General features: G+C 33.1%; 2 protein-coding genes and 1 long non-coding RNA gene across 3 annotated transcripts; 1 reads left to right on the top strand and 2 right to left on the bottom strand.

Moving 5' to 3' along the window:
* Positions 1-3,109: 3,109 nt before the first annotated feature.
* On the bottom strand, positions 3,110-8,913 carry LOC21394909 (T-complex protein 1 subunit beta). Its single transcript, XM_024168776.1, has 12 exons — positions 8,645-8,913; positions 8,345-8,382; positions 8,191-8,247; positions 7,566-7,631; positions 7,322-7,433; positions 7,036-7,164; positions 6,130-6,201; positions 5,724-5,839; positions 5,425-5,501; positions 4,667-5,152; positions 3,749-4,064; positions 3,110-3,591 (listed from the first exon to the last, which is right to left on the bottom strand). The coding sequence occupies exons 2-12, from the start codon at positions 8,348-8,350 to the stop codon at positions 3,445-3,447; spliced, it is 1,584 nt and encodes a 527-aa protein (XP_024024544.1). The 5' UTR covers positions 8,351-8,382; positions 8,645-8,913; the 3' UTR covers positions 3,110-3,444.
* A 3,862-nt stretch (positions 8,914-12,775) lies between these two features.
* LOC21394910 lies at positions 12,776-15,162 on the top strand. Its single transcript, XR_002902617.1, has 4 exons — positions 12,776-12,785; positions 13,099-13,178; positions 14,321-14,409; positions 14,913-15,162. It is a non-coding gene; the product is annotated as an uncharacterized LOC21394910 (long non-coding RNA).
* Positions 15,163-16,041: 879 nt separating this feature from the next.
* LOC21394911 (L-ascorbate oxidase homolog) lies at positions 16,042-22,284 on the bottom strand. The gene is made up of 8 exons (XM_010102997.2): positions 22,000-22,284; positions 21,757-21,866; positions 19,598-19,868; positions 17,997-18,099; positions 17,526-17,874; positions 16,930-17,295; positions 16,755-16,833; positions 16,042-16,608 (listed from the first exon to the last, which is right to left on the bottom strand). Exons 1-8 carry the CDS (start codon positions 22,132-22,134, stop codon positions 16,396-16,398), a joined length of 1,626 nt encoding a protein of 541 aa, XP_010101299.1. The 5' UTR covers positions 22,135-22,284; the 3' UTR covers positions 16,042-16,395.
* Positions 22,285-24,331: the final 2,047 nt, after the last annotated feature.

Raw genomic sequence — 24,331 nt, forward strand, 5'->3', positions numbered from 1 at the left:
TCAAAATTTTAAGTTTAAAGTTTTTTTCAATTTCTATGTTTTTATTTGAGGGTTTTTTAGGTATTATAAAGTTTAAAATTGAGAAAATTGAGGATTGACTATAGAAATGTATAAATTTTGATATTAAATCTAATTTGAAGATATATATTTGACGAGATTAAAAATTAAAAGTATAATTTTTAAATAAACTTAATACACAAGGTATAAACAAGTAAATATCTCAAAATGCAAATTTAACCTTTTACGTATTTTATCTCACATAAATTCACTTTTTAACTCAATTCTCAACTTAAATTATTGAAACAAATAGGACCACAAGATTCACCCTAGTTTCCTCCAATCTTTATAGTTTTGGCATTGTACTAGAGTATAAAACCTTATTCATTTCATGACTCAAGTCATATTACTATAATATTTTCTCATAAAAAAATAACCTTTTAGGATTGGCGGATCGGTCCCTGACCTTTTTTTTTTAACACTCGCCCCCTTAATGTTTAAAATCTGTTGTATTGCTGGTCCAATTGATAACAACGGAATTAAATTTTGTACGGATTTAATCACATGACAAGCATGTGACTTTCTTTAGGGGTATTAGATGGTCATTTCATTTCATTGAAGAAACAACCCTTTTTCAGGAAAAACAAAAAACAAAACACAAAACAAAAATAAGAAGCCTGGCCCCCTTTCTTCTTCACGCTCTCTTGCTCTCTCTCTCTCATTCAAAGTTCCAAAAACACAAAAATTTTCCGTGACATTTCTTACTGGATTTTTGGGTTCTCTTTATCATTTTCTTTTTTCATTTTTTTCTTCGCATCTTCATATGAACATGAAAATCCAAACAAAAACTTGTCGGTGACCATGTTCTCCCACATTTACAAATCCCAGAAAGTACGCAATTCAACCAAATCTCCAAACAAAGCAGGTTATCAATATTAGCAAAATTTAGCTTGTCGGTGACCATATTCTCCCACATTTACAAAATTTCCCCACTCCACAAGTCTATATTTTGGAAAAAATAAGAAAAATAAGCAATACTCTGTCTCCGTGTATCTTTGAACAAACAGATCAAAAACTCAATTTAAAAACCGTGAATTAGAGAGATTCCCGATTCAATCAAAACCAAAACCTGAAAAGCCTAAACTTAGAAATTTGCACTACACATTAAAAAAAAAAAATCAAACTTTTAAGCTAAGAACTTCCAAAATAATTAAGGATCCACCCAGAACACATGAATAAAAAAAAAAAAATCCTTTCATCCCAAATGCCCAATTGCCATCAATTACAATTCAAACCCAGAGATTCCAGACAAAATAAACAAACATATATTTCGATAGCTCCTATGATGAAGAACAATGAGAGAAGAGAGAGTAGGAGACCTTTCTTGGCCAGCAGTGTCCCAAATTTGAATTCTGCGAGTGGCGAACTCAACGCCAATGGTAGATTTGGATTCGATTCTGAACCCGTTGCGCGTGAATCGAGATATGGCGGAAGAACGGAGAAGCTTTTCTCTCTGAAGCAGATCTTGGCTGGGGGTGTCGGTGGGTCCGGTGGGGGAAGAAAAGAACCCAGAAACTTTTGGGTTTTTTTTTCCTTTTATGAAATGATTAATTTTAAAATTTTCTTTTAATTATGATTCTTTTAATATTTTGTCTTTTAAATTTTAAAACGTAATTCATTTCTCTTAAATTTTATTTTATTAATATTTTTTTTTTATTATAATGAGTCACGAAATTTTTATGTATAACTTATTTAATGAAAATTAAAAGCGTAATTTCTTAACGCGTTTTATTTTTGATTTCTTTTTAATCTCCCCCAAATTTCTTGGGGTCTCTCACTCCGCCTCTCTCGCCGTCCTCCGCCTTTGTGTTTCTTCCCATTCGCCTCTCTCTCCATCTCTCTCGCCGTCCTCTGCAGTGTTCTTTTTTCGCTTCCTCTCTCTCCATCTCTCTCGGCGTGTTCCGCACGGTTCTTCTCTTCCTCTCTAGCTCGCTCCCTTCTTTAAAATCTCGGAGGTAAAGCTTCGATTATATGAAATGGTTGGTATTGTTGTTTTAAGTTTCGTGCTTGTCAATTATGCTTTTGGAATTGATGATGTGAATTTGAAGAAAACAACGTGACAACTATCTAGATTTTGAAGTTGTTACATTAAAGATGTTTAGCAGTTGGTTCCATTACTTTTTTTTAAAAAAAAAATTTTCCCTTTCTTAGGTCATGGTTGTCACCAGATTTAGTCCAAATGGCAGATTAGTTACATTACCTATAATGGGTGAAGGTACAGAGGTTAGCAAAGGCATCATTGATGACGACTTTGCTTTTACTCAAAAACATAAGCAAAACTGAAGAAATAAAAGTTAGAAACATAATAGAGGCGAATGGCAGGGAAGAAAGATGAAGACGTGACACTAGATCACTCGACGATAAGATATTTTACGATAATATTCTCTTTATATGGATTATGTACGTGACATGACAATTCCGTCACTCATTGTAACAGCAGGAAAAAACTTATTAACATAACAAAATTTGAAAAGAACGGATGTTACGTTTTAAAATTCATAAGGACAAAATGTTATAAAAGTCATAATTCAAGAGAATTTTAAAATTAATCCCATATGAAATAAAGAGTTTTATTTTAAGAAACAACCTTCTAATACCCCTAAAGAAACTCACGTGATCAAATCCGTATAAAATTCTACTCCCGTTATAATTGGACTAATAATACAACAAATTTTAAACGTTAGAGGGGCGATTACAAAAAACAATAAAAAAATAAAAAACAAAGATCGATATGCCAATCTCAAAAAATTAAGAAGGTTTCATGTCAAAAAGCTCACAAAAATTTAAATTTAACTTTTTTACTATAGTATTTTTTTTTCACAGTAACTCAAGTCTTGAGTTAGACAAATAAACATACCGGAAGGCAGTCTCAGCCACAGATTTGTAAGACACGGAAAACTTGGATGGACATAACGGGACAGGTTACATAATTCAGTTTAGTTCGTCTATAATTCATCGCAGAGTGTCTATAATTCGCACTCTAAACTTCCACTGGATGTGAATGCGTTGATTTAAAAAAATAAATAAACATGCATCCATGACAATCGCAACGTTAAACCATTTGAAGCCCTACAAATTAACATGTATACATGCCACAACCAAACTGGAAGTATCTCTAACAAGATTCAACAATCACCCAAAAAAATAAATAAAAAAACAGAAAGAAAGAAACTGCATTAACTTCTTACCTTCTCAAATCAAAACAAAACAATTCAGGGGAAAAAAAAAAACTAAAACAAGCGAACAAAAATTTTGCCAGCGACCAAGTTCTCAGCAATCTTTGTCCCATCCAACTACAGCGACTTTATAGCAATAATTCATGAAGCACATGCCAAGAGAAAGATAATAAAACAAAGGTTCTTTCCCAGCGGAAATGGATCACCATCTCTACATTCTATCTTCTCTTCTCCGTGGTGCACACGTGATGATTTCATCAACTCTAAGAATCATCTCAGCAGCCTCCGTTGCAGAAAGCAATACAGCCTGCTTTACTTTGAACGCTTCAGAAATTCCGAGTTCCGCCATATCTCCAACCTGTCGATATTTTCAGAATTAGAGGATCTTCTATGCATGAATCATAAGCTAACTACCATTAAATTAGAACATCTCCTGTGCAAAGTCTACCAATAGCCTCATGTTCGGTTTTGAAATCTATTACATTAAAAAAAAAAAAAAAAATACAAGTACGTACCGAACCAGTGATGACATCAATTCCAGCAGTGGATCCTTCTTTTTGGTGTTCAGCACGGAGTTGAGCAATCAACTCAGCACTGTCTAAACCAGCATTGTCCGCAATGATGGTAGGAATAGACAAGAGTGCCCGCGAGAAAGCTTCAATTGCGTGAGACTTCTTTCCAGGTGTCTTCTTGGCCAGTTCATCCACTTCCTTCGCCATAATCATCTCAGGCCATCCACCTCCTAGCAAAACCCTGCTGTCATTGACTGTCTGAGACAGCACGCACAAGGCATCATGCAGAGACCTATCAGCCTCATCGAGCACATGATGGCTGCCAAAAGATACAAACTATTTTGTAACACCTCAAATAAAGTGAAGGCATAGATTCCAAAAGAAATCATTTTGTAACACCTCAAAGAAAGTGAAGGCCTAAATTCCAAAAGAAATCATTTTGTAACACCTCAAAGAAAGTGAAGATCTAAATTCCAAGAGCAGAGACGCAATGTAGCTTAGCGATAGAACCAGCAAAATGATAAGGACTCAAAATTTTTTTTTTTTTTAAAGAACCATAAAAGAAACATGTAGCATACTTCAGGTAGGACCATCAGTTGGTTCGGAGAACAGATAATAAACAATTCAAGTTTGGCCTACTAATGGCACTAAAACATAATCTAACAAAATATACACTCTCTTCAACAGAAAATCACTCACGGAAATAACAGAAATGGGAAATATGAATTTGTGGCTTTGATTAGCTTAAAAGAAAATTGATAGATAACAGCATGGATCTGTCAGCAATGCGTAAACATTTATTCTTATACCCCCTATCACAACCTGATTTGCATATGTTTAACCTCGGCTGGTGTATCACAAACAATCGTCATATCAAGAAACAGGAGAGGGAAGAAGCTACCGATTGCAGGTAATACATACCTAGCACCCCTCAACACTATTGTGCACGCCTGACCCATTTCAACACCAGAGAAATGGATCAACTTGTCCTCACCAATCATGATTTCCTCGATGAGCTTGCAGTGCCCAAGCTTAACTGATTCTGGATTGTCAAAGGTCGACGCAATTTCACCCCCAGTTACTAAAGCCAGACGCTCAATGCCATCAAAATCAGCATGCTCAATCGCAAGTATTCCAGCATCCGCAAAGAGCTCCTCTGGGAAATTGTAAATCAACTGTCTATTAACAAAGCAGTTTATGCCGTGAGCTATTATCTTCTGAACCTTTTCTCTCATCTTCTCTTTCTCAGCCCCTTCAATTTCAGCAACCCTAGACATTGAATCAACACGCACACGAGCGCCATAAATCTTCACTTTGTCTGTGTCCATTGCAGTATTTGCCACCAAAATTTTTGCATTTTCTATGCGTTTGGGTTGTCCAATACCTATTTTCTTGTCAAGAATGAACCTGAACAAGCAAAACCGGGTAAATTAGTAAGAATTATATAACTTTTATAGTCTATTTCCTTAACAGGAGAGCATTTCCAGCAATGCATCAAGTAGCTTTCAAAGTACTTACTACTCAAAGCAATATATGAAAAATATAAAATGCCTAAATTTACCCGGAAAAAGGCATCAAACCAATAATCCAACAAAGCTCGTAATGAACATAAGACTAATTACACGTTTGATTGCAGCATGAAAATAGAACATATGAAACAACTAAGAAGTTGAACATACCCATCGTCTAGAAAGGAATCCTTTAAGGATCCTCCAGGTTTCTTTATGATTTGAATAGCTTCCAAGTTGGTGCTTCCCTGCCATTGTCAAGATCTTTGTCAAACAATAGAAACAGAAAATTAAACCTCCAAGTAGTTTTTGTGCAACTTTACACAATTACGTGCAACATTGAACCAACTACACACTGAAGTTACAGTATTTACAAACATGGACCCACTTGGCTTCATTACAAAATAGTTATTGAAAGCATTGCTTATATACACCATAAGAAACTTGCAAGACGTCAATTAATGAATTACCTTAAGCCGCAGTACAGCATCCACAGCAAGTTTAGCAAAATGTTCTTTGTCCTGTGAGAGAATTTTGGAACTCAAAGTAGTCATAGCAATCTTCATCAAGTCCGATTTGAATTTCTCTGCACAACCCAGCATTTTCATCCTTAAGATAAATTTCATGAGCAAGGCTTTCAGAAAAAAGAAATGCCTGATCCAAAAGAGTAAAACCCACAATTCCGGATTTAAGGTGCCAGACTGGATTGAATATGAAGATAATATAGGCCTAGAATATTGCTTTAGACTCGTAGAGCTGCTAAAACGAGCTTAATTCTTGATATTACTATATAACTTCTTAACAAAAATAATAAATGAAATTCCCCAAAAGGAAAACAAAACGAAAATGAATACAGGTCTAAAGAGGAATAGATACCAGAATCAGTCTTATTATCCACCACTTTCTCCAGCAAAGCATCACGAGCACATTCAGCGGCCATCCGAAAACCTGAAGAATAAAATACAGAATACAGTACGTCACATAGTAAAATTACAGTAACACCAATGTCTAAAAACGAGCTAAATTGGGAAGCGATGCATTTTGTCTAATCGAGGAAAGGCATGAGCCTAGAAGCCTCAGGCGAAAAAAATATATAAAATTAAAGAAAATTCATAAACAAGCCAAAAACAATCAAAACACCAACTTGGTTGTTAGTTCCTCACAAAACACATTTTATGAAAGTACGCGTAAGCTTAGACTAAAGAGATAAAGTCAAGTCTAAGCCTTATTTCTATTACTCTAATAATCTAAATGAGAGGGGAAGGAAAAAAAAAAAAAAAAAAGGAATTCGTCTTAAGCCCTCAAAAAGTAGCCGTCATCAACATCCTCACTTTCACTATTAGTATCTTTAGAAGAATCATCACACCAAACAAGTGTATCAAATTCCAAATCAGTGCATTATCATCTTCTTAATCTTCTCTCCACTCGTTTAGAATAATTCTGAGTTTCATCTGACTTCCCCTATTTCCTTTTAAATCAAAGTGACCCAGTAGGCCATCAAACATTTAAAACGGGCTTAAAAAACCATCCCAAAAGATCAATTAAAAGAGTGGGCTTAAAAGTCACTTCAAACTGGCCTAACAAGCATATTCCAATAAGGCAAACACCTCAACAGCCTCAAGGCGAAATAGCCTTTGAGGCGTCTGCCTTGATTATTTTGTGTAAGCCTCATATATCGTATTAAAGGCAGGTGCCTCCAGGTGGAAAATGGGCGCCTAAGGGTGCAAGCCTAGAACAATTTTTAAACATTGTATAAGAAAATTAAGATTCACATAACAAAACCTGATATGATAGTCATCGGGTGAATCTTCACATGAACAAGCTTTTCTGCTTCCCTTAAAAGTTCGCCAGCCAAAATGACCACAGAAGTTGTTCCGTCACCAACTTCATCATCTTGTACTTTTGAAATGTCTAACTCCTATGTTAAGGATGACTAAAACGATATGTAACACATAATTTGCTTCGAGAAAGGTTTTCACAATCTCATACAAGTATAATGACAACTAGCAGAAATTCCCAAAACCACTTATAAGCACCATAATACCATAAAAACCAATTGCAAGGATACCGACTAGGACTTTTGCAGCAGGATTGTCAATGTGAAGGGATTTTAGAATGGTGGCACCATCATTGGTAACAGTAACTTCACGTCCTCTCCCTGTTGATTGCAAAATTTTATCCTGCACAAATATGTTGGGAACGAATATTCTAATTTAGTTTTTTAGTTAACAAGAGATCTAATTACAACCATTCTTTAATTTGAAATATATCAAAATGATATGCATTTAGTCACTAAAAAAAGTGAAAATTACCATTCCCTTTGGTCCTAAGGTTGTCTTTACCAAGTCTGCAATTGCCATTGCACCAACAAACGATGCCTACAATAATAATAAAAAAAAAAAAGAACAAGAAAGAAAAAGTCAATAAACAGGCAAAAACATGGCAGCATGTATAAAATTAACAGTACTGAAAGATTTTCCAACAAAACACAGGTTCAGAAGCACAAGCTTTAACTCTAAAGTAGTGTGTGGAAAGAGGCTTAATTCTGAATCTTGTTCAACGTATGCATTTTTTACATGCACCGAGAAAAATAAAAATATATAATCTACAATAAAAAAAAGCTCAATTATGAATCTTGTTCAACATATGCATTTTCCACAAGCACTAAGGAAACTAAATATTTATAATCTACAATAAAAAGCTTAATTCTGAATCTTGCTCAACATATGCATTTCCACAAGCACTAAGAAAACTAAATATTTATAATCTTCAATAAAAAGCTTAATACTCAATATCGTTTAACATATGCATTTCTCACAAGCACTAAGAAAAATAAATATTTATACTCTACAATAAAATATCACAACCATCGGATCAGGGGGTATGTAAAATATACATTAAATTGGCGAAAAGACAAAATTAAAACGCAAAACTCACCATTCTGGCTCGCTCCCCTTTCTCTTCACCGGCTTCATCTTTGAAAATATTCTCGATCTAAAACATTATCAATAAAGTTGAACACAAAATAAACTCATATTCCCACCAAAAAGATTAATTTAAAAAAAAAACACTAGCATTAACATTAACTTACCCCCATGGAAGAGAAATGTAAATTTGCTCAACTAAAACCTGAAAAAAAAAAAAAGGATAGTAAGAAAAGCAGAAAAAGATCTTTCATCCAAGCGCGAAACTCAGAAATGGCAAGGAAAGAGAGCGATGTTTTAGTTAATCGCATTTCTCTAATCTCATTTCCCACAAACCAAACAGAAAAACAAGTCCAAAACCCTAGCTCTCGAAGAGCCAAAAACCCTAAAAACGAGAAAAGCACTATACGATCCGATCTTGGAAGAGGATCGAAGGGAGATGAAAACAACTAAGAATATATAAGTACCTGCTGAAGTAAACCAAGAGACAGTGGCGAATCGAGAGGGTTACGGTGGCGGTGGTGCGAGCAGGCGACGCCGGCGGTGGCTCGGTGGTGGGCGGTGGCTTGGCTGTGGTCCGTCGAGGAGTAGTGGCGCTGCCCACACGAGTAGCTTCTCTAGACTGTTCTTAATGGAGAGTTTACGAGGGTTGTTCGAGAGAGTGGGCGATTGTGTTTGTGACGGCAATGAGAGTGTGAGACAGAGACTCGAGAAGATGCATAGATTAGTTACTTACGGCCCGTTTCGCATCCCTTTTAGAGGTGCTTTTAACTTTACCTAAGAAGCTTACGAAAGATTAGGGTGTTTTGGTAAAATTTTATTTTGTCCAAAAACTTTTAAAAATTATTGTCTCAAATTTAAAAAGTAAATCAGGAATTGTTTTTTCACAATAATTTTTATTATTATTGTCTAAATTTATTAAAATAATCTTAATAATAAAATTTAATTTCCAATCAACTCAATTTATTTCTTTCAAATTAAATTAAATGATATATTTTATTTTAAATATTTATTTGAAAATTAAAAATTTTTAATAAATATCTTATGCTAAATTTTAATAATATATATTTATTATAATGTTGTAAGTTTGAAAAATAATTTACTTTTAGCTCTTTACGTTATTTGATTTCTTTAAAGATATATAATTTATCTCATTAAATAAAATAAATTTACTTTTAGAGATATTTTAATTAATAAAATGAAAATTATATGTTTTTAGTATTTTGGTGTATAAATATTATGAATATATAAAACTAATTATAAGTATATGTGTTAAATTATGTCTATTTTAGTCATTATGCATCTCCATAGTAATTTTGTACATAGTTTACTAAACACCTAAATTTTTACTTCTAGTATTCACAGTAACTTTGAAAAAAAAATTACCAAACACTAAGATATGTTTGGTCATAGTAATTTCTTACTAACAACACAACAACAATAGAAATTTTTGACAGTACAGTAATACCAAAATTGGCCCTTACTTAACTGCCAAAATGACACAACTTTGCTACAAAACGCAAGAGAGACACAAAAAAAAAAAAATTAATTACAAAAATTCTCCTTAAATTATACTCTTTATAACACTTTGTCCACTGATTTTTAAAATGTAACATGTGTTCCTCTGAATAATGAAAAGGTAATAAAAGTGTCCCATCCGTTAAATAATTTAGAACACAATTACTATTTTAACCATGCACCCTAACCTTTTTAGTCTAATTTACATTTTCAAACCATATTAAAAAAGAAATAAAATAAACCTTCTTTGCTCCAATGACACAATTAATGATGGATGTTTCGTAATTAGAAGTTCAAATTTAAATTAGTTTTAAATTCATATTAAATTTAAAATCATATAATTATCAAAATACCCCTAAAATAATTAATTAAATGTCAATTTTCATCACAAAAATTTAACAAACTGGGCTTTTTTATTAACATTTCATAATTCATGGGGAATGGATGCTACCTTTTAAATATCGACGAGTAAAGTGTTATAAGGGTTATAATTCGAGAAAATTTTTGTAATTAGTCCAAAAAAATAGAATAATGTCAGGACACCAATTCAAATTTTAATTCTTGTGTACGTGGCTAATTGTATTTTTATTAGTAGATAGGATCTCTTATCATTAATTGACGTAACAATATTTAAACATCTAATGATATAAAAGTAACAACTCATATACCGCATCAGTTGGTATACAAAAAGTGTGATTTGAGTTGGTATTTCCAACATTATTAAAAAAATATAATGGAAATGGTAATGAAATTAAAAAGAAAAATAAATGAATAAAAATAAGGATAATTATTATTTATTATGTATTATATTAAATGGTGTAATGAAAAAGTAATTCAATATCTTTTTAAGTTTTTGTTGAAATTAAAATTACAATGTATAAAAGTCTCAAAATACCCACTTAGTTTCGTCCTTCCAGATTCGTCAAGAGTATAGTTTATCGAATTTCTCTATGTTATTTTTTTAAAATGTATACTAAAAGAAAATAGTGTGACCATCTAAACAACTATTTTCTCACAGTAACGTGCGCCTCCATTTCGTCCTCAAGTCCATTTTGTCCTCAAGTGACGGAGGGATTGTTCGGTAGTTGAGTTTTTGAGTTAAAAATTTAAAAAAAGTAACTCAAATTATAATTTTATTCAAGTTCATGTTCTTTTAAGTTTGAACTCGAGTTCAAGTTTCCCCTTCAACTCGAGTTCAGAAACTCGAACTCAAATTAATGAACAATATTTTTTCTATTCTTAAAAATGCTATTAACTTTTTCGTTTTAATTCTGATTGAGATGATTTTTTTCTATGCGTTGACAACGAAAAGACGAATAAAACTCTACTCATATACCCTATTAAAATTTTTCATCAGCATTGAGGTTTTATTAAAATACTATATAAATATAAATTCAAATTTTGACTTACTCAAACACAAATTTAAAAAGATTATTATCTCAAACCATAACTCAAATGTACACAACTAAATACAAACTCAAATTACAATTTCAACTCAAGTTATAACTCAAACTCAATTTAAAATCTACACTCAAGTCACCTAACTCAAAAAGAGTAAAAGAACAAGCCGGAATGTTTGGTCTTTCAGAGAGGTAGAACAAAATGTTTCATTCTCGTTTATTCTTTTCCTTTTTTTTTTCTTGCTTTTCTTTTGTTCTCCCACCTTCCTGTTGCTTGTTTAGCCTTCATTTTTTTCTTATCGCTTTTCCCTACTATTTTTTTTTTTTTAATGTGGCCTTCTGAATTGTTATTTTCTCCTCGTACCTCCTAATTAAATTTATATATGATTTTTCTAACTTCGTTTTATTAAAAAAAATGCCTCATTTGTCTACACACGTTCACTTTCTCCAACGCACGTACATTTAAACAAAATGCATCCTTTGATTGAAATGTACATTTTAATCTACTTTTTTTTTTTCATCTTCAAATCTTATATTTTCAAATGAACTATTAAACTTTCTTTTCCTAATCTGTTTTGTTATAATAAATTTTCTCAAATTTGTATGTTTACCTGTATAAATTTATTTTTTTTAACTATAATCATTAAGCTTCAGAAGTTGTTAATGTAAACTTTTAATTTTAAAATAATTTAAAAATATAATGTTGCAATGATTAAATGAAAATAAATTAAACATATCAACCAATAATAATTAAATGTTGAATTTACCATTGCCATAAAGTAAATCATGTAGTAAAATTGACACAATAAATGACATAATATTAGAGAGTATTTTTTACATTTAAATTTACCATTGGTACATTATTTATAACATTATATTAGAGATGCTTTAAGAAACATAAAGGCCTCGTTCATTTCACCGATTCGAGTTTTCAGTTTTAGATTTCTACAGTAAAAAGCTCTCAGAAAATGTCACATCAAAATTTTCTGCTACAGTGAAGAGCTCTCAGAAAATGTCACATCTCAGCTCGAATTAAAAACTCAAATCCGCGAAGTGAACGAGGCCAAAGTATATGACATATTTAATAAGAAAATACTCAAAACACTCAATGTATTTTATTTAAATACCACCTTTACATCCTCTTATTATATAAATACTCAAAACATCTACTTTGCTTACTAAAACAGACTCACAATTAAATTTTTACAAATACCAACGTTACTCTTCTCAATCTATATTTAAAAAATTTTAAGTTCTTCATAGCCATTTTTAGTTTGGTTTTGAAAACACTTGGGCTTTTTAGTTATTTAAAATTATTCTTAATTTATGTATATTTTTTATAAAAAAAATATTATAATAAATAATAAATTATAATTTAAATTATGATATAAATACATTAACTAAACGCATCATTAGCTTTCAATATTTCCTCTACAATTGGTTTGAATATTGCATCATCAAATTTGTTTTTTCTTCCATTGATTAATAAACAGATAAAGACGAGAGAGAGAGAGAATGGGAGGCCGGCCGAGAAGACGGCTTTCAGTGAGGGCGGAGAACAAATTTTGGAAGGCCATAGAGATTTATTTGTCAGAGTGGTCAGAGTTGGAAAATGCCTGTAATGTGTTACGGAGCCGAAGAAAAGCAGAACTTAGCGCTTGTGTTTTCGAATTCCTTGTAACTACTGCTGGTACTTAATTCTTTTATTATCTTCAATTTTTGTTTTTAATGGATGTTTTGTTCTGAATTATGCAAAATTCATGCTGCGTCGGAGTTTTGAGTAGTTCTGCTATTTTTATACTTTTGAGCTGCAAAACGATATAAGGAAGGCATGATGTGCAACTAGCAATTATTTATTTATTTTTTTTTGAAACAATCTGTTCTGCAGACGACATTTGTTTTTTAAGCTTTATTATGTTTCCTTGAATTTTTTTGTATACTGAAATAAGCAAAATTGTTCTGCATGACATTATTTTCTAATAATAATGTGGTTTTTCATCCAGAGCCTACCGTAGATGGTTTGACTCTGTTTCTGTCTCGTTCCGTGGATAGTATGGTAGATGCTATTCTTCCCTGTAAGCAGGTATCTTCTCGGACCTCGTTTGATTTACGGATTTAAGTTTAAATGTGATATTTTTAAGAGCTTTTAACTGTAAAGAAAAAATTAAATATGACATTAGAGTTTTAATTGTAAAAATTTAAAATTAAAAACTCGAATAAGTGAAATAAATAAGACCTGGATACGTTTAGTTCGCTGATTCGAGTTTTTAATTTGAGTTGAGATGTGATTTTATGTGAGAGTTTTTTACTGTAGTAAAAAAGTTAGATGTGATTGTTTCTGAAAACTTTCTCTGTAACAAACTCTAATTCTAAACTCGAATCGGTGAAATGAACGGGCCTTAATTTCTCACTTTGGTTTTCTAAAATCAGTTCTATTTTTAGAGTTTTTCAAATCTTTCAATACTGACTCCCTCGTATTAATTAAAAGCTTTCAGTCATGTGTACGCTTTTTTATAATCTAAACTTGAATTTGGATCTACACAGAGAGCTGAACAGTTACTGGATATGTATCATGGTTATGTAGCGGCTGAAGATCTTAAGCATCCGCTTGAATTTTTAAGCAAGTCAGGACCCACATTTAGAGCCCGTTTGGTTGGATGATTCGTTCTCTGATTCGAATCATAGTTCATGATTCGTTACAGTATTTTCTCTCACAAAAGCACACGTAAATAAAAAATTATTCTAATCTCATAATTCTAATCCATGAACCAAACGAGCTCAAAACAAAACATCGACGACGTTTTGTCAGACTGGTCAAAATATGAAGCTGCGTTATATGTGTTAGGGTCCCTAAAAATAGCCGACCTCTCTTCTACTGTGTTCTGTTACTCTGGTAGAGCTGTTGGTAATTACCTGATTATGTTTATTATTTATTTTGATGGAATTGAGTTGGGTTTCAAGTGGTCTTCTGTCTCAGAAAAAATGTTGGAAGTTTTGTATGTTTTAAGTTTAGATCTTATGCGTTACGTATTATCGAAATTCATAGCTTGATTTATAATATTCATGATTTGTTCAATTGGTAAAGTATTTGGTGCTGGATTGATTTTTGTCATTGTGTGGGGAATATTATGCCGATACATGAATTTCTAAGTTTTGAGAATAAATATAGAAATAATAATAATAATGATGATAATAATAATAATACTTTGGTTTTTCTCTTCTCAGAGCCTAAGATGGATGATCTAGCAGATGTGATGCATCGTTTTGTATGCACTAAAGTAGATGGTCTTATCGATTTCAACGATTGTAAGAAGGTATATATGTCTTCCGTTTCATTTTATTCTTATATAATTGGTTCGCTTTTTAAAGCTTTCATTTGTCTATTGCTCATTTTGATTATTTTGTACTTTGTTATAACAAGATCACATTATAGAATGCCTTTTGTTTTATTGCGACAGTATGTTTTGCAGTGATTGAGTTCTCAACTTAAGTATTTTTAGCTCCCCCAAGAATTTATTACCTAATTATATTTTTAAGCAACTAACGAACGTTAGCTTTATTCTTCTATGTATGATATTAATCACAAGCATGTTCTGAAAACAGAAGTTTGAGTTTTTAGCCATATTATTTTGTTTGATAGATTTATTTGCATTTACGCTCTTTTTTTAAACCCCCCACATCGCAGCGCCAGACTTATATGATTCAAAATTACTACTTTTTTTGCCCAACATTACAAAACTTTTAGCGTGTTTTGATGCAACATGAGCAGCCGATTTTAGTTTTTATGGTATCTAAACTTGATATTGGGTCTATGCAGGCGGCTCAACAATTTTTGGATATCTATCAAAGTTCGGTGAACAAAAAATCAAGGAGACGTAAACATTTAAAGAGAAGCCAATACATCAACAAATATGAAACAATATATGAGTGTGAAGAAGGTGATAGAACATCAACAGATTGGAAACAACTTGGGTGCCACAACGGTAAAGAAGACAATCTTCAACAGATGTGAAACCAAATGAGTGCAAAGACAATACATCAACAAATGTGAAAGTTCTGTTCCGAGTTTGAGGCTATGGAGGATGGTGGGGGCGCTGATTTTCTACTATCTGCTTCAGTAGTTATTGATAGAATCTGGTTGTTCGAGAAACAAGCTAGCTAGCCTTTGAGATGATTCAGCCAAACTTCTCTATCTTAGAGACTCAATATCTAAGGTCTTCTATGAGCTTCGCAGCGGCCTCTCCAGATGTGAAAAGGTGGTTCATTCGACATGGTTGCCTCGTCGTCTGTATTGGACCAAGCTGAATGTCGATGGCGCTATGTGGTCCTCATGCTGCAGTAGCAGTGGTTGCTCGGGATTCAAATGGCTCTATCCTGTGGATTTTTTTTTTTTTTTTTTTTTGCTGATATTAGGCCTGCCTCGGATGCAGAAGTGATTGAAAGTTGTGTTCTTAAGCTTGCCATTCAGTTGTGCTTGGAAAAAAAAAAAAATTTGAAGCTTGTTGTGATTGAGTCTGACTGCCAAGCTTTTGATTAATCACTTCAAAGACCCTTGTTCTATGTGCGATTGGAGAGCCCGCGAGATGCTGGTGGAAGCCAGAAACCTTGCCTCAGCTATCCCTCTCTTAGCGTGCTCTTGGATCCCAGAAATACTAACGTTTTAGCGCACAATCTAGCTCATTGGGTTCTTTCTGATAAATGTTTGTGTTTGGTTAGATAGGTCAGACATTCCTTTAGGTGTTTTCTCTGATGCTTTAGAGTGGAAAGGTAACCTTGTAGCTGATGTTACTTAGTTCCTTCCTAACTGTATAGAACTTCCCCCATGAACAAATATGCCGTCGAAGATCAAATTATCTCGTAAATGAATGCTGTATAATTTCTCTTTTTTTTTTTTTTTTTTTTTTGATGAACAAAATGTTGTATAATTTCAATAACCGCATCTTTATAACAAAACTCAAAAGGTATTACTAGAAGACTTGAGAGGCAACTTCAAGGTCACCTCACATTATGATTACATATAATTAGGTATATGAAAACTCAAAACAAATGAAAACGGCAATACAATCTGTTCTAGATCATATAGAGAAAGAATGAGACCTCGAGCTGAGGACCTATTAAAGAGTGCTATTTAAAGCGGCACATACTCATTTTCACATCATGACAAGAAAAATTAAGCACCCAAGAATAATAAATTAGAACCAAATGCCAAACTATACTCTACTCTTCATCAAACTAAAGCTCTTAGATAGGCGCCTTCCTACCCAAACCGTTGGTGAATAATGTCGTTGGGGACTTTTTGTTTAGAGGGGTCGCGTGTGTCGCCCACTTGCTTTACCACAAAGACGTGCATTCTTGGGAATTGGGTACTCATCTCTCAAAGAAGTTGATGTCGTATATACACGCAAGTACAACTGTTGTCCCAGGTACTGTCGTGCCCAAAACTCGGACCTCAAGTTCCACATACCCACATTATCAAGAGCCACGTATATGGCAGTCCATGAATTGGGATATACCTGCACTCACCATTCCCCAATTACATAACACATTAATTCATTGCCTTTTGTTAAATTATGAGAACAATGCTATACCACTAAACCACCCGCCTCCTTCTTCTATTAGTAGTAGTGGTGCTCTCAAATATTTTTCATATTATTATTACCTGAGTGGTGCAACGTGAAACTGCATCGCGGAGATTGTACTGATTCCTACTAGACTCAGTCCACTGACCTCCGTCCATTCTGAGGGGAAAGAAGAAGAAAAAGAAAGTTAGACACAATGTATAAGTAGATACCCCAAAAGAGGAAATATACAAGAGAATTATAAGCGATCATTACCCAACCACAAAGAAGGAATAACCATCCAAATGCAAGCTCTGCACTATATCTTCATCATTTTGGAAGACGAATTCGACAAAAGCTCTATAATCAGCACCGAGAACTGCAGTGTCAAGGTACAATGCGCCGCCATAAGGCCGGTCGGATATGCTTCCAACGCGGAAGACTCCTCCGATATTGTAGTAGTCGGCCAGCTTCAGGGGAGTGTCTGCTGGGACAAAGGAGACACTGTTGAAACCGTATCTTTGCTTGTCGTTTATTTGCCCCGCGGAACTGGATAGTATGTAGGTCTTGGTTAAGTTGATAAGACCATAGTGGTACGACCCTTGTGGGTTCGGCCTTGGTCCACTTGCTGTAAGATTTGTCCTGAGAATCAACTTCCAGAAATATTAGATCGGCCATGAAATTTCCCAGATAATGTCAATTAATGTGGTAGTGTCACATCTGTTTTTATCTAAAACTTGATAAGAAACAATGACATGCGTAACAGACTCTTGGGAAACAAAAAAAAAGGGGTGGTTGGTCCATTTATATTATATATTAAGTAGACAACAGATTACTTAAATAGTTGCAATAATTGAGGACATGAAAGCAACCTGATGGAGCGGGCCTGGTTCAAAGACCAGTCGATTTGGATGGTGGGCCCACCAGGGGGTGGGCCGGAGACTGGGCCGGCGGAGTTGCTGTAGTGAAGGACACCGGTGGTGGTGAGCACCTCAGGAGCCGTGAAACGAGTGGAGACGACAATGTAGTAGTCTTGTCCGGGCTGGTCAGCTGTGAACAAAACCGAGTATGATTGGCCCACGTGTACATCCAGGGAGGAGTAGGTAGTTTGGAGAGTGTGTGTTCCTTCCACTTCGACCAGCTTCAGCTTGTGGTTTTGAATTCGGAAGTTGAGAGAATGTTGCAACCCAACATTAGAAATTCTAAGCCTGTAAGTTTTACCTGCAATAATGAATATAATCAATGGATAATGCAATATGATCTAATTAATTATTTTACCAAATATCAATGTTGTTTTTTTTTTTTTTTTTTTTTAGCAAAAAGATATTTGAGTGATAGTATACCTTGTTCAACAGTCAAAGAGTAACCATTGGGCCCACGACCATTGACGAGAATTCCATCAGGAAAAGGTAGCTTCTTACCACCATCTAGATGATCTTTCAAGTCCTATATATATATATATATAACGCAACGATTATATACTCATTTTGAGTTTTAACAAGATAACTAGTTATAACAAAGCAATGAAAGTAATTGAACATAGGTGACATATAGAAGAGACATGCTTACAACGACAATAACACGCTTGGAACGACATTATTTTTATGCATTAAGTCCTAAAAGTGCCACTAATGTTTTCTTCCTTCTCAATTTCATTTTTCTATTTGTTTTCCCTCAACGTTCAGTTGTTGCTGAATTTATTACCTTGCAAAATACGAAGAGAATAAGGCCCCGTTCATTTTACCGATTCAAGTTTAGAATTCGAGTTTTGTTACAGTAAAAAGCTCTCAGAATCAGTCACATCTAAACTCAAATTAAAAAGTCAAATCAACGAATTGAATGGAGCATCCCCGACCATTGTATGAAAAATGACAAGCATGCCACCCACCATGAGCAATTTATGAAGTTTACAATAAATGAATTAAAATTTGCGTGACCCTTGTAATTATAATATGGTTAAATAGTTGGCCCCATCCCAAAGCAATGGCAATATCAATGACGATATTATTGACTCTGGCTCTACATTTTTTTTTTTTTGGCTTCGAAGAAGAAATAGATAGCTGAATATTAATTACTCTAAGCACAGCTCAAATTTACTTATTAAGATATAAATTCCATAAAATTCTTGTTCTCGGACGTAAAATACATTTTTTTTTCTTTTTTGTAATATAACTCGGACATAACAGCATTAATACCCGCTAATTTAAATTAAATCATGTAAAACAATATAAAAATTATTTATTAAAAAAACTGGCCGAAATTATATTTCAGAACCATGGAGAGGCTTCTTGACTCGACACAGGAAAAAAAAGAAAAATTTCACGCAACACATATTTGACAAATGACGAGGGTCTTTCAACACAAAAAAAAAAAAAAAAAGCTTAACCGACAATCCAGCTGCTCAGTAACCCAGCTGTCAAGGACTCCCAGCAGAAAAAGATAACAAAACGACAAACGTCAAATTTCCCTCCATTTGTGCTTGACCACGAAAATACAGACGGCTACTTTTCTCAGTCAATACATATTCGAGGGAAAAAAAAAAGTAATGCGATTAAAAAAGAAAAAAAAGGAAACAAAAGGAAATTAAGAGGACGTTTAGTTGGAGGATTTAAATTATGTTATTCGAACTATTTTTGTTTTACGTGAATTTTTTATGAGAGAAAATACTGTAGTGAATCATGAATCATGATTCGAATCAGAGAACGAATCACTCTACCAAACATCCTCTAAGAGAGTTTGTAAGACCTTAAAAAATAAATTATTAATAGTATTTTATTTTCGATCGTAAGATTTGTATTAAAAATTATTTGATATATAATTATGTATTTTTTTAATTTAATGTAATTTTAATTTAATTTAACAGTTAAAAATTAACACTATGGATAGAATTGACTTATCGAGAAACTCTCGAAAATTAAATATGTGGAAATGGAATGGTGTTTACCGTGTGATTGGTCTTGTACCAATCCCCAATAAGAATGGTGTAATCACCAGATGGGTCAGGGAAAGGGACAGGAATTCTGGGCCTGCTAAGGATTCTGATCCCTCCAAACCCACCGGCGGCTTTGTGGAATGCGAGAGATGGGAAGTAATAGAAGCTCCCAATCTGATCCTTCACTTGCAGAATGTATGTGAAGTTTTTCCCTGGTGGTATTGGGCATGTTGTTCCATACACACCATCTTCAAAAGAATTCCTCCTATTTTGAATCCCATTCCTATCATCATAAAAAAAAAAAGTGTAAATACATTACGTCTCGTTTATTTTATTAATTTAAATTTTATTAGAATAATTTTAAAAAATAATTACATTTAATTTTTTTACTATACGAAAAAATTCTCACATAAAATTACATTTTAACTAAAATTAAAACTTAAATTAATAAACTAAACAGGTCCACGTTGACTTAATGTCAAATAAGTCCAGAATTTCGGCATTTCGAATTGGAACCCTTTTTTGTGTGTAAAAGTTAAAGGTTATTTCCACACTAGAAGACGCACACATTTTTGGTAGCATAACGAGATATTAAATAGCCGAAATAATGGGCATATTGACATAATTGACTACAACAAATTTGCATGTGCAGACTGCCAAGTAAGCCCCACCGTGTGACTCAGCGTCATCTTGGAAGGTGCAAGACGTAGTAGACAAGTTGTTCTGCATATTTATAACGACTTGGAAATCGGTATCCAAAAATATTAATTAACCAATTCATATTCAATTAAAGAGAAACAAAAAAGAAAGAAAGAAATATACTGCCTTTTCTTCTTTTTGGTTCCGTCGGTGGCCGAGAAAGTTGTTATGCATATTTATTATAATAAAAAATTCTTATATTTAATTAATGTAACTCAAATTAAATTAACAAATTAAACGTTTTTCTTTCTTTTTACAGTGTTCTATGAATCTATACACAACATATGTCTCTTAGGCCTAATTCACAGGAAAAAGTCACTATCAGCCTTGGCCAAGCTGCTGATTTCTCTATCCCAAAATACCATTTTACAGCTTATGACAGCTATACGGAGAATAGAAAGCAACGTGTCACTACTGGACTCTTTTTCTTTCCATTTATATACTTTCTAAATAAAGTAAATCAATTAACTAATATTTTCTATTATTAATCCGCTCATTAACATTCTCTTTATTTATTATTGTTTAAGTTTCGTTCATTTTATCGATTTAAATTTAATTATTATAATAAAAAAATTTTACAAATAATTATATTTAATTTTATTATAAAAAATTTTCACATCAAATTATATCTCAATTTAAATTAAAAATTTAAACCAAGAAACTAACAGATTTTAAATTTTCTAAAGAGTCATTATCACTTTTTTATTTCCGTATCCTTTGTGGGACCCTTTCTACTAATTGAAAACTAGCTGCATAACTAATGTTTTGTAATGACACTAAGATGGGAGATTTCCGTGGTCGTCAAAGCAAAATACCCAAAAATGACAGTAAAAGCGACCCATGAATTTTTTCTCGATAACAAAGCTTATAGTCACGGGTATTCTTTTCCCGTGATTATGGGAATTTATTACCCAATTTATTTATTTATGGTAGAACACCCAATTTATTTATTTATTTATTTTTCTAAATTCTGAATCGTGCCTTATTAACCAGATCTAAAAAATCAGCGAATCATCCAGCACATGATCTTAGGAACTCTTCATAAAGCATTCACATGATTCATATTCACATACGAGAATCAAGAGAATGAAAAAATAACAAAACCAAACAAATAAAAGGGAACAAAGGCATCAAACATTCTCATATTCTCAATCTAAAAAAAAAAAAAAAAAATTGTAGATTATTAGGCTCACATTTGCAATATGAATCACGTACAAGCCATTAAAATACAAAAAAGCCCTCAAGCAACATTGCATCATAGGCTTCAAAACCAAGATTAAGAAGGAAATTATCGTCTTTTCAACAGAGAAAGCAATGTTAACGACATAATTATCTTTGTTTAAAGAGGGATTTACTTTATTCTCGAAAAAGGCAAGGATTTACTTTGAAAGAAAAAAAGAAAAAGAAAAAGAAAAAAAAACTAGAGAGAGAGAGAGTTGGTTATAGTAGAAAGAGAGAGAGAGAGAGAGTACCAGGAGAGGAGAAAAGGCTCGTCCAAACTGTTATAGACATTGATAATGAGATTGTCATTAGTAACGGAGTGAATGTCCGGGCCTGGGAATTGTCCATTGATAAGGATTCCCTAGAAACAAACAGATCGGTTCCATTTCAACCAGATCAGACGAATTTTCTTCATCCTTAATTCAAGAAAATAAATATTTAAAAAAGAAAAGAAACGAAAAGAAAATCCAACTTCTTTTTAGTTTCAGACAAACCTGTTGGCGAACACCGAGGGGGTAAATGAAGCCATAAGTGACATTCCAGTCGAAGAACCTGTACGGATCTTCCGCCCTAACAATGGCGAACAGAGAAGCCGAGACACATAGCAACACCGCTAAGGTTAGCGCCATGTTTGGCTGACTAACCGACTGAACAAACAAAAATGTAACTTTTCTTTCTTTCTTTCTTTCTTTCTTTCGTTCGTTTCTCAGGTTGGAGATCAGATGAGAAGGAGTGAAGAAAAATGGTGGTGATTTATGGTGGAAAGGAAAAGCACGTATTTAAGTGCGGTACAGAGAGGAGGTGGGTGATGTGTAGCCGTAAAGAAAAGAGAGGGAAAATAAGAAAGAATAAAAAATAAATAAATGAATAAATTGGGAATGAAAATTTGAAAAAAAAAAAAAAAAAAAATTGGAAACTTTGCGGTGTCGGCGGTGGGGTCCGCTGCTAATCAGCATTTGTATTTGTTACAAGTTTGAAGTGTGCGTTTTTGTGTCTCCCACATGGGTCTGGCATTTGGCGCGATCCATATCACCATGTACGATTGCATGTGAAATGTGACTGTTTTTCTTTGCACACAGACGGATTAGTCTTTATTTCACCGATTTAAGTTTTCAGTTTTAAATTTTTATAATAAAAAAATTTTAAAAAGTATCACATTTAACTTTTTTTATTACAGTAAAAAACTCTAAAAAATATCACTATCTCAGCTCAAATTAAAAACTCAAATCTACAAAATAAACGAGACATACGCTCTATGCTCGCTGCCATATGGTAATTGCTATTTAGCATGCATAAATCATGATCTGAGTTGACTATTAATAGCTGATTAATCAGATTATGTATATATATATATATATATTTATCACAAACTATATATGGTCATATAAATCTCCCATTGGATGGTAAAATACTAAAGTGTAATTTAGTCATATTGTAGTCAACTTTTATAAACTATTCTATTATTTTAGCATCCTAGTCTTAGCTAGAGTTGCATAGCACATTGACCAATGAATTGTGGGTGTAAAACGCAACCACTCAAGATATAAATTCTTCACCAGTACTCTAAAGGGATGGTATGGGTCTCCTAGGGCCTCCATTGGAATGGAGTATGTGCATTCTTAAATGGGGACCATATGATTGGAATTTGGGGGAAAAAAATTTGCAAATTTATAAGATCGTATACCGATTTATGATTAAAGTTATATTATTCAATTATTGCTATGGCACACTAGTCAAACTTCTTTCTGTCATTATATCAGTTGAGAAAGAAAAAAATAATCATATACCTTGCTTATTATATATATGTAATTGGAGTTAGGGGCGGAGCCAAAAATAAAATAAAATAAAATCAATAAAGCGGGGATGACTCACTGAACTGATGAGATGGTGCAAATGAAGAAATTAAAATTTTTAGGGGTAAAATATAAAATAGAAAAAAAAAAAAAAAAAACAGTTGGAGTGGCAGTCCATCCTCATTCGTGGGTGAATAGCAATGAAGAACGTGGAAATTGTTGTCAATATTCGAAACCAAAAATCCTAAGAATAATCATAATGTGGCATCACTTGAAAATGCTTTTAGTTCAAAGAGAACTTTAGTTTCACCGACAGACATATATAGAGGATTGAAAGGTCTGTAAAGTGATTTTTCTGGATTAATTAAGCAAATCTATAGTTGTTAAGATGAGAATCTACTTGTGTAGATTTGTACAATTATTAGTAGAAAGGTGTTTTGTCGTAAAGAAGTCTTTGTTCCCTAGTACATGCATGTTGCAGAATATGTATGTTTTCTTCTATGTAAACATGGATATAATTTATAGAGTACGTGGTCTGATTGGTTCTTCAGTCAAAAAAAAAAAAAAAAGTGCCATGATTGGTTCCAAATTAGGTGAATGGACCGACGTTTTGATTAAACTCATTGAATACATGAATCGCATTATATACTCTTTTTCCCTCAACATTCTGATATATGATACTTGGAAATGCACATGAATGGTTCTTATATTGAGATAAACGAATATAAAAGACATATATATATATATATATTACACACACACACTCATGTTTAATGTATTGGGACTCGGTTGTTCTCTAGCTCTTATATTATATAAATATATGTATTTTTTTTACGTATATAAAACGCAGTAAATGTTCACATGGAAGTGAGTACAACTATAGTTAATGACGCTATCTATTGGCCTTTATATATGTTAACCAAAATGGCCAACTTCAACTGACAGTTGTTCACAAATGAAGTGCAACAAGCTATTTTCTAATATATACACTCTTTTGACTTGATATTCCGCCTTAACCCTTTTTTTTCTGAAT

This window comes from Morus notabilis, unplaced genomic scaffold (assembly GCF_000414095.1).
Source record: "Morus notabilis unplaced genomic scaffold, ASM41409v2 Scaffold453, whole genome shotgun sequence".
Lineage (NCBI taxonomy): Eukaryota > Viridiplantae > Streptophyta > Magnoliopsida > Rosales > Moraceae > Morus > Morus notabilis.

Coding starts and splice junctions, on each gene's coding strand:
- LOC21394909 (XM_024168776.1), bottom strand. Junction 7,632..8,190: donor AAGGGGAGCGAGCCAGAATG/GTGAGTTTTGCG, acceptor TTATTATTGTAG/GCATCGTTTGTTGGTGCAAT. Junction 3,592..3,748: donor TTGATGTCATCACTGGTTCG/GTACGTACTTGT, acceptor AAATATCGACAG/GTTGGAGATATGGCGGAACT.
- LOC21394911 (XM_010102997.2), bottom strand. CDS start 22,134: ATGGCGCTAACCTTAGCGGTGTTGCTATGTGTCTCGGCTTCTCTGTTC. Junction 17,875..17,996: donor CTCTTTGACTGTTGAACAAG/GTATACTATCAC, acceptor TCATTATTGCAG/GTAAAACTTACAGGCTTAGA. Junction 16,609..16,754: donor TTTCACGTTGCACCACTCAG/GTAATAATAATA, acceptor TGGTGAGTGCAG/GTATATCCCAATTCATGGAC.